This window comes from Sinocyclocheilus anshuiensis, unplaced genomic scaffold, assembly GCF_001515605.1.
Source record: "Sinocyclocheilus anshuiensis isolate Anshui unplaced genomic scaffold, SAMN03320099.WGS_v1.1 scaffold1123, whole genome shotgun sequence".
NCBI classification, from domain to species: domain Eukaryota; kingdom Metazoa; phylum Chordata; class Actinopteri; order Cypriniformes; family Cyprinidae; genus Sinocyclocheilus; species Sinocyclocheilus anshuiensis.
In genome coordinates this window covers 243,710-253,415 of record NW_015544248.1, presented here as the reverse complement: position 1 = coordinate 253,415, position 9,706 = coordinate 243,710, and the positions used below count along the sequence as shown (strand labels likewise).

The window sequence follows — 9,706 nt, the reverse complement described above, 5'->3', positions numbered from 1 at the left end:
GTAAATTTTTTTTTTCAGTTTTAGTTTTTTTTTTCAGTTAGTAATTTTAGTGCTTCAACTTTTGCATTTCAGTTAACTGCCAATGCAACATTTCTAACATTTCTAATATTTATATTTTACTTTATTTTAAACTTTATTACAATTAAAGTCGCCATGGCATGAAATCAAATTCGATAATTTTTTTTGAATAATAATTTTTTTTTTGGAGCATTACAGTGTTTATTATAACTTATTTATCTGTGCACATCATTCATTTTTGTAAAATTCGACAACGATCCAATAAATTCTTGAAAGACCAAATGAAACTTTTCTTTGTTTGAGAAGCCATTTCACTCATATACATTTCATGCCCAATCTAACAAAAATGTGTTTAATATTTTAGATATAGTTAATGTTAGTAACCCTGGTGTGAAATGTCATCTTCTACGTTCAGTTTTCTCTTTTTAGATCATAAAAGATCAACAATTCTGAGAGAGTTATCGTTAAACGGTTTGATGTCTATAGATATCAGAATAATAACACATCTGCTTTAATGGCTCGGACATCTGCAGGAAACCGTCCTCAGTAACAAGATCACATTAATTCTGTTCGACAGAGCCGGAATGTGTTTGTGTGCTCGTGTAAAGTCTGTTTCCGAGCACATGGAAAATTCATGAATCAAAGTGAAAATAGTTGATCAAACTGGAGTGTATCTGGAGCTCAACACAGCGACGCTCGGTAAACAAGAGACAAACAGTGTCAGTGAACCAGCATGCACATCCCATGATGCTCTAGGAAAGACAGAAGCCAATCAAATAAAACCAGTTTGTGCTTTCACTGTAAACGAACTTTCATTATAAACCACAGGCAGTGTGAGTGAATCTCAGCAAAACACATCCGGGTCATATTTCATTCCAAAATTACAAGAAAGAAAAATTAAATATGCTACTGGCCAAACGTTTGGAATAGTTCATATTTTTAATAGTCTCTTCTGCTCACGAAGGCTGCATTTCTTTGATCAAGAATACTGGTAATATTGTGAATTATTACAATCTAAAAACGTAGCTATAAAAAAGTTTCTTATTTTAAAATCTGTTAAAATGTAATTTATTTCTGTGATGCGCAGCTGTATTTTCAGCATCATTAATAATAATATGCTGATTTGCTGCTCAAGAAACATGTTTGCTGCTGGAAATAGAGCAAACATTAACTGAAATAAAATCAAATGTAACAAAAATTAAACTTATTTTATTTTAGCTAGCTGCTGAGGCAACATTTCTCATTTTCATTTAGTTTAACTTGATGTATTAGAATAACTAAAACTAAAGTAAAAATGTACAAAACATTATAGACATATTTATAAAATAATAAAATATTTTTATACTTAAAATATCTGTTTTCTATGTGAATCTCTGTTAAGCTGTAATTTATTTCTGTGATGCGCAGCTGTATTTTCAGCATCATTACTCCAGTCTTCAGTCACGTTATCCTTCAGAAATCAGATTAACTGTTTTTACTGTATTTTTGTGTTTGTAAAAATGTATATATATATAATGCTCACCGTAGTGACATTATTTTCACAATTACACACATTTAACCCTAAACGCTCATTAGTGTATTTCCTGTAATGCATTTTTATCTATATTTGAATGAGCATAAAAGCACTACTATACTAATACTAGCATGCTGTATTAATATTTTACCATTTAAATAATATGTCATGATTTTTTTTTGCACTATAGTAATGAGCATCTATTGGGAAAATAATAAAAAATGATGCAAAAAAAAAAATCTTAATGGTCCGAAAAAATAGGCTTTAATTGCTTTATGCAAAATAGAATTAAGTTTGCTATTTTTACTTATTTAATTATTTTTCTCTCTCTTGGTTTTGGTGTGAAATATGCCACTCTTGGTTTTCAGGCTCTGCGAGATTCATCACTCCCTACATTCACATCTTGTCGCAAGCTACGTAAGCTATAACATCCTCGTTGTGTCGTCATCATTCAGATCTGATACCGAGCTTCTGTCAGGATCTGATGGAGATGAGCCGGATCTGTCTTGTGATCTGAGAGGATGATGGCAGTAGAGATGCTGGTTTGGATCTTCTAGAAGCTCTCCATGAAGCTGCTGGGGAACAGGCCTGTTCGGCCGGTGCGCTGAAGAGTCCCTTTGAACCAGCCGTCTTCTCGTTTCTTGTGCACAAACACGACGTCTCCCTCCTTCAGCTCGATCTCTGCTTCGCTCTGCGGCGGGTACGGCACAACCACGCGGTACCTGACGGAAAGAGACCGAAAACTGCACTCAATGTGGTTAATAACAGGAGAAACATTCACACGGGGCTGAACGAGCATCTCAAGATGCATTCATCTAGCTTTCAAACCAAAAAAAAAACTGAAAAAAGTTTTTTCAGAAGTCTCTTCTGCTCTCTGAGGTTGCATTAATTTGATTAAAAATACTGTAAAAATTGTGAAATATTATTCGAATTTAAAACAGCTGTTTTCTATGTGAATATCTGTTAAACTGTAATTTATTTCTGTGATCAAAGCTGTATTTTCAGCATCATTACTATTAATCAGGGATGCATTAAATTGATGAAAAGTGACAGTAAAGGCATTTCTGAAGATCATGTGACACTGAAGACTGGAGTAATGATGCTGAAAATACAGCTGCGCATCACAGAAATACATTACAGTTTAACAGATATTCACACAGAAAACAGCTGTTTTACATTAGAATAATATTTCACAATTTTACAGTATTTTTAATCAAATTAATGCAGCCTTGGTGAGCAGAAGAAACTTATTTTATGTTTTAAAAATCCAAATCATGCCAGACTTTTGACTGGTAGTGTATAAATATGAAATATTTTCAAAAACAATGATAAAATAGGATTTATGAGTTAAATTATATATTTCAATACTAGTAAACGCACCAAGCAGTCCACAAGAGGGAGCAACAGATAAATACAAATCAAACTGCATCATGTTGTAATGCATTATTGTTCAAAGACAAACCTGGTGCTTAAAGTGCATTTACTGTATGTTTAAACTAAAATGCATAAAATTGCAAAAATAAAAAAAGTAACTTTCTTAAAACTTTTTTTGTCATTTTGTTTTTCAGTGCTTGCTACAACATCTTAAATTCATGCATTCAAATGTGCATTTAGATTTGAATTCTCAGCTGTTAGACAACCTCATGCATAATGCAGCGCAGTGATTGGATCATAAGAGTTCAATCTCATGAATAATACTGAGAAAAGCCCAGAAAACTGAAAACTGATTTATTGTTTTCACTGATGTGCAACCTGTACATATATGTTAACATCTTAAAAAATATGTTTTACGGTTTAATGGCCTTTTAAATGCATGCATTCAAAAGTGCATTTAGATCTTGAATTGGATGAATATTGTAAGTTGTGATTTTATTTTGACAGCCTAGATCTGGAGATACTGACTCAGCGATCAATGAAAATACAGTTTAACAGATATTCACATCACATCAAATAAATGCAGCCTTGGTGAGCAGAAGAAACTTCTTTTATTTAAAAAACAATATTCCAAATTATTCCAAACTTTTGACCAGTAGAGTATGAATATTAAATATTGTCAAAATTTGAATGATTATATTTGAACTCTCATTACATATTTCAATACTAGCAAACACATCAAATTTTACACCATCAGTCCACAAGAGGGTGCAGCTACGGATAGATACAAACCAAACAGCACCATGCTGTAAAGCATTGTTCAAAAACACACCTGCTGCTTAAAGTGCATTGATTTTTCTTTATTTATTTAACTAAAATGCATAAATTTACATAGAACAAGCTTGCTACATGTCTTAAATTCATGCATTCAAATGATGGATAATTTTGACCCATACAATGTATTGTTGGCTATTGCTACAAATATACCTGTGCTGCTTATGACTGCTTTTGTGCTCCAGAGTCACATATTATAATAATAGACATAATGAGTGCTGTTGTTGTTTTCACTGATGTGCAACCTGTACATATATGTTAACATCTCAAAAAATGTGTTTTAGGTTTGCATGAGCCTTTAAATGCATGCATTGAAATGTGCATTTGGATGTTACCTCTCTCGGGACAGAGGCTTGGGCTCGGGCCGAGCAGCGAGCGGCGAAGAGGAGCAGGGCTGCCGCGCCGGCGGAGACACGGAGAAGTTGAGTTCCAGAGATCCGGTCTTTCTGTGCAGCGGCTCCATTCCCATCGCACCCTGCATCTCGCTCTCGATGGGGCAGGATCCGGCTCGGCCGTGAGCAGATGGCTCGTGGGTCGGAGACACGGACGGAGGAGAGCGAGACTTCTTTTTGGCTGCGGCTCCGGAGAGAAGCTTGAGGAGACCGCTGCTCCTCTTCTCTTTCTGGGAGAAAACACACAGGAAGAGAGCCCTAAGATTTCAGAACAGTCAGAAAAACACCGTTGGAGGAATAAACCAAACCCGCCAAAATAAAAGTTCAGTTTAACTTGAACAAATTATGACAGAAATATATTCCTATTGGACAGTAGAATGTACTTCTAATAATAATAATAATTAAATTAAAATCTCCCATGTTTTAATTTTATCAGCACTCTGTTTGCCAAAAAATAAAAGTAATTTTAAAAAATGTACATTTCACTACATTTTAAAAGTTTAATTAAACTGTTAATGAGTTATGTCTTCATTTGATTATCCATATTTTTGATATTAAAACAGACAACAGAATTAAAAATAAATAAATAAATTAATTAAAACATTTCAAATGGCCCTATTTTCATAAAGTTTTAACAATTAAAATTATTTTGAAAGATTTTTTTTTTTTTTAGATTTATGAGTACAATTGATTACACATGATTTTCGAGTAATACAATTTAATCAAACCAATAAAATGGAATAAAAACAAAACAAAAATAAATAGAATCCAGAAAACTTAAAACACTAAAAAGCAATTTCACAGTGCCCTATTATTGTAAAAACTGTAATGAGTTATTAAATTATTAGTATTTTATGAATTCCATTGATTAGACATGCTTTTTGATTTTATTCGAATTTAAGTAAATTATTAAAACATAATTTGGGGGAAAAAAAATACAATGTATTTCATATGGCCCTATTATTTTTTTAAAAAGAATAAATAATAATAATAAATAAATAAATTTGAAAATGTTTAAAGTTTTATGAATGCAATTAATTCGATGTCTTTTGATTTTCAAAATGTAATAAAATCATTAAAATGACAGAAAAATGTAAACGGAAAAACTGAATTTAGGAAAAAAAATTCTAAATCAACTGAAATAAGGTTTTTGGTGAATTTGAGCTCAAGAGATATGCTCATATTTCATTCTGCCGCATCAGTCAGATCAGTAATAGTGTTGAGACGTGAGATCACATGACGTGTGTCTCTTATTTTAGACTGGGAGTTCATTAACATCACAAATCTGAGACTATTCATCTGATAGAAATATATTCATTGATTTTCAGCTGATTTGCTCACCTCATCTACATCAGCTTCAGCAAATTTCACATTTTGTTGGGTCTGTTATTGTTGTTCATGTTATTAATAATAAATTTAATAATATGAATTAATAAATATTTTTGTTACTTTTGTACAATACAAATTCTTTATTTGTACAAAACAAAGTACCGTTTTAACCATAACACCATAAAAAATCTGTTCTAATTTCTTACAATTTAAATTTTTTCCTCAAATTCATTTTTTGTTTTTTTCAATTTAATTTTCCTTTTTTCCTTTTAATTTCATTTTTGTTCTTTTAGTAATCAAAAAGCATGCCAATTTATTTAAAGGCATGTCTAATTAATCGAAATCACAAAACTTAATTGAACAACAATTAGGTTTTAACAATATTAGGTTTAACAAAAATTACAATTATAGGGACCCATGAAATTTGTTTTATTTTTCAAGGTTTCGTTTTTTTTTCTAATTCAATTCCCCCCCCCCTTAGTAATAAAAAAGTATGCTAATTTATTAAAATAAAAAAAAGTATACAATTTAACAATTTATTGAAAGTTTAACAAGAATTGCATTTTTAGGGCCTTATGAAATCCATTTACTTTTTTCCCAAATTTTACTTTATTTTTTCCCCCAAATTGTTTTTGTTTTTTTTTTCATTTAATTTTTTGTAGATTGCATTTTTTTCTATTTAAATTTTTCTGGACTCTCTTTAATGATTAAATTAAGTTTTAGTAATCAAAAGGCATGTCTAAATAACTGAAATCACAAGAATTACACAATTTATCAACAATATATTAGATTTAACAAAAATTAAAATTTTAGTGTCCCATGAAATTTGTTTTATTTTTCCCCAAATTCTGTTTCTGTTTTAATGTTACTATTTAGGTCTCATTATTTAATTTAATTTATTCCCAGTTAGTAATTTTATTGCTTCAACTTGCCATAGTTCAAATTTTACATTTTTAATTTCAGTTTTTCATCTCTCATTTGTATTTTATTTTATTTCACCATTATTTCCATGAACAGTCATTCTGAGTTTGCGTTTTAACTGTTTTTATTGATTGTGAGGAACACTGAATGTGTTTGTGTGCAGTGAGACGAGTAAACACATGTTGATATTTAGTCTAGAACTACAGTAAGATCATGTTCACACACAACGCTCTGCACTTACTCCTGATTTCTGTCACCATGGCAACACCAGAGCTGTCACTCAATACATGGAAACAAAGTAACTGGAGCTTCTTATTTGAAAAAGTAACTCAGATATTTCCTTCTACATTAAAAAGTAACGAGTTACTTTACTAGTTACTTTAAAAAGTAATCTGATTACATAACTCGCGTTACTTGTAATGCGTTACCCCCAGCACTTGTTAAAAGTTCCCATTTATTTCAGTTTTTCATCTAATATACCCGTGCTACCAGTCTTAAGTCGCTGGGGTATATTTGTAGCAATAGCCAACAATACATTGTATGGGTCAAAATGATCAATTTTTCTTTTATTATAATAAGTAAAGATTTTAAGTAAAGTAAAGATCATGTAAAGATCATGCAAGCCAGGATATTAAGTAAAGATCATGTTCCATGAAGATATTTAGTAAATTTCCTACTGTAAATACATCAAAGCTTAATTTTTGATTAGTAATATGCATTGCTAAGAACTTCATTTGAACAACTTTAAAGATGATTTTCTCAATATTTAGATTTTTGTGCACCCTCAGATTCCAGATTTTCAAATAGTTTTATCTCAGCCAAATATTGTCCTATCCTAACAAACCATACATCAATGGAAAGCTAATTATTCAACTTTCAGATGATGTATACATCTCAATTTCGAAAAATTGACGCTTATGACTGGTTTTGTGCTCCAGGGTCACATATGTGATTTTAACACACTTTCTCTGTAAAACAAAAAGTATTTAGTACACTTGTAGTACAAGAAACCATCTTTCATACACTTTTAAATATACTCATCATACACAGAAAATATGCTTATTAATTATTTAAAATATAAGATTCATATATAATGAATATATACAAAATGCATTTATAATGTATTGCCCATGTGTTTTATAGATTAAATAATTAATTTCAAATGTATTGTAATTATGTCAACGTTCCCTATGATACTTAACTACGTTTATGGTGTCTTTAAATAGTACAGTCAAGTACACTATTACTATGTCGTTAGTAGCACTTTCTTCTACAGTAAAAATATAGCACTTCAAGTACTTTATGCTGAAAGTATACTTACTGTTAAATTGTGAAGTTTGGTACGCGTCTAAACACATATAAATTAATAATCCAATCATGTGCTATTAGTGCATTTATAGCAGCCTAAGCACAGTAACCTATAGGGTTTTACATTAGTAATACATTTCTACTGTATTTGTCATGAAAATCCAAATAGAACTTAGTGATACTATATATAAAAATCCACTAAAATTTGATCGTAGCACACTTTTAAGCAATGCAATTATAAAACACTGACTACACTTAAAATCAGTTTAAGTGTTAGTGCTAATTAGTGTATTGACATTAAGTGTACTTAAGTGGTACAGTTGGAAAATTTTACTTATAACTATTACATTACTAATATATTTTAAATAAAATTAATTCAAATTTAAACTTAGGATAACTATTGTCACATTTGTATTTTATTTGATTTCACTGTTATTTCCATGAACAGTCATGTTTGTACTAGTCTCAGTTGGATTGGTGAGCAGCACTGACCTTCTCCAGCTTCTTGTCCTCAAGTTTGTTCAGACCTGCGTCTGCGTGTGTGTGTGCAGGTGAGGATAGCTGCGGCTCCACTCCGTTCAGATGCGCCGCGCTGGCGCTGGGAGGCGTGATGGTGGCGGAGGTCAGGGGCCTCAGGGGCCGAGTGGAGGCGGCATGAGACAGGGGCCGTGCCGGGGAACGAGACGGACTGCTGCTGCTTGCCGGAGGACTGTGGACTGACAAGAGTAATACAGCATTCACACACAAACACAAACTGATGAATTCCTGTCAAAAACATTAACTTTTCATAGTCGTTCCAAAGTAGGGCTGCATGATTAATCAGAATAACATCAATGGCTTATTGCAATTATCAAATTTAATGAATATGTGACCCTGGAGCACAAAACCAGTCATAAGGGTACATTTTTTTAAATTGAGATGCATGCATCATCTGAAAGCTGAATAATTAAGCTCTCCATTGGTGTATGGTTTGTTAGGATGTTGCAAGGGCGACACGCGAAATTTCTATTTTTGAAACGGTTTCTATTTCCACGACGTTGTGGCTGGAACAAACTATATGACAGTGATAGTCTTAGGTACTGATTATGTGCATTATTCAAAGTTAAATGTGAGTTTTAATGTCATATTGCGTGGCTTTTATAGCCGTACTGAAAACAACAACAGACAGTTTACCTCAGATCTTGAAAATAAATGAAAGCAAAGATATACGTTAAAAGTGCAAAGAAAATGCGAACCAACAAGCGTATTCAACGACAAAGATGGTATCAGTCACTCAGTATGTACATTTAATTATGTTAAAACGATTTAATATTTATGAATTAGATTATAAACGTATCCATTTCGTTACGAGTGCAGTGCGCTTCAAGAGAGACTCCGCCCACACATGCTTCTGATTGGCTGTGATATTTGAGTGATTCTATCGCATCGCTGGGATCTTGTCGCGTCCCGTGTAATTAGGACACAGTGTTAGAGTTTTCCCTCTTTCCCTCACGTCGCTTTTAAATAGCTTGTAAATGCCTGTGCGCATTTTACTTTCACTTTCAAATTAGCGGCAATTCAGCGTCGATTGATTGAATGGCCAACAACAAAACAGTACAATGACAAACTCACTTATAATAAACATAGAACGTTTAATTTATTTAACAAAACGAATAATAATACACCATGCTATAGGCCTGATATGAAATAACAATTATAAAACGGATAGTTCCGGTCCTTGATTCTGATTGGCTGAGCCGCGTTCGAAGCTGTTGTAAATTACTCTACAAAGTAACATACACCTTTGTTTACGTTTGTCTGTTGCTCGGCAACCACTTTGTTGGAACCACAACTGTTTCTGAGGAACTACATTGTTTGGTGAAAGAATACTGTTTTTATTAATATCATTACACTTTATTTTGTGAAACCTAACTACGTATATGGAATAACCGTTTTATAAAAGCAATAAGATCCGCTTCGCGTCGAGCCTAACAACGTCCCTTAGCTGTTATAAATTCACTGTAAACCACGGCTTCAC

At 32.3% G+C, this 9,706-nt stretch overlaps 1 protein-coding gene and 1 long non-coding RNA gene across 2 annotated transcripts in view; one reads left to right on the top strand and one right to left on the bottom strand.

The window, feature by feature from the left end:
* The window catches only part of LOC107697804 (uncharacterized), a 16,026-nt gene that overhangs the window by 2,478 nt on the left and 3,842 nt on the right, over window positions 1-9,706 (top strand). Inside the window, exon 2 of the long non-coding RNA XR_001635241.1 lies at window positions 6,966-6,972. This is a non-coding gene — a long non-coding RNA (uncharacterized LOC107697804). The remainder of the gene's footprint in view (window positions 1-6,965; window positions 6,973-9,706) is intronic.
* LOC107697803 (SH3 domain-containing RING finger protein 3-like) overlaps window positions 1,792-9,706 on the bottom strand; it is a 122,811-nt gene continuing 114,896 nt past the window's right edge. Inside the window, exons 8-10 of the mRNA XM_016498662.1 lie at window positions 8,182-8,405; window positions 4,075-4,361; window positions 1,792-2,253 (exon numbers count right to left, since the gene is read on the bottom strand). Coding sequence (XP_016354148.1) covers window positions 2,085-2,253; window positions 4,075-4,361; window positions 8,182-8,405 — 680 coding nt within the window. The 3' untranslated portion in view covers window positions 1,792-2,084. The remainder of the gene's footprint in view (window positions 2,254-4,074; window positions 4,362-8,181; window positions 8,406-9,706) is intronic.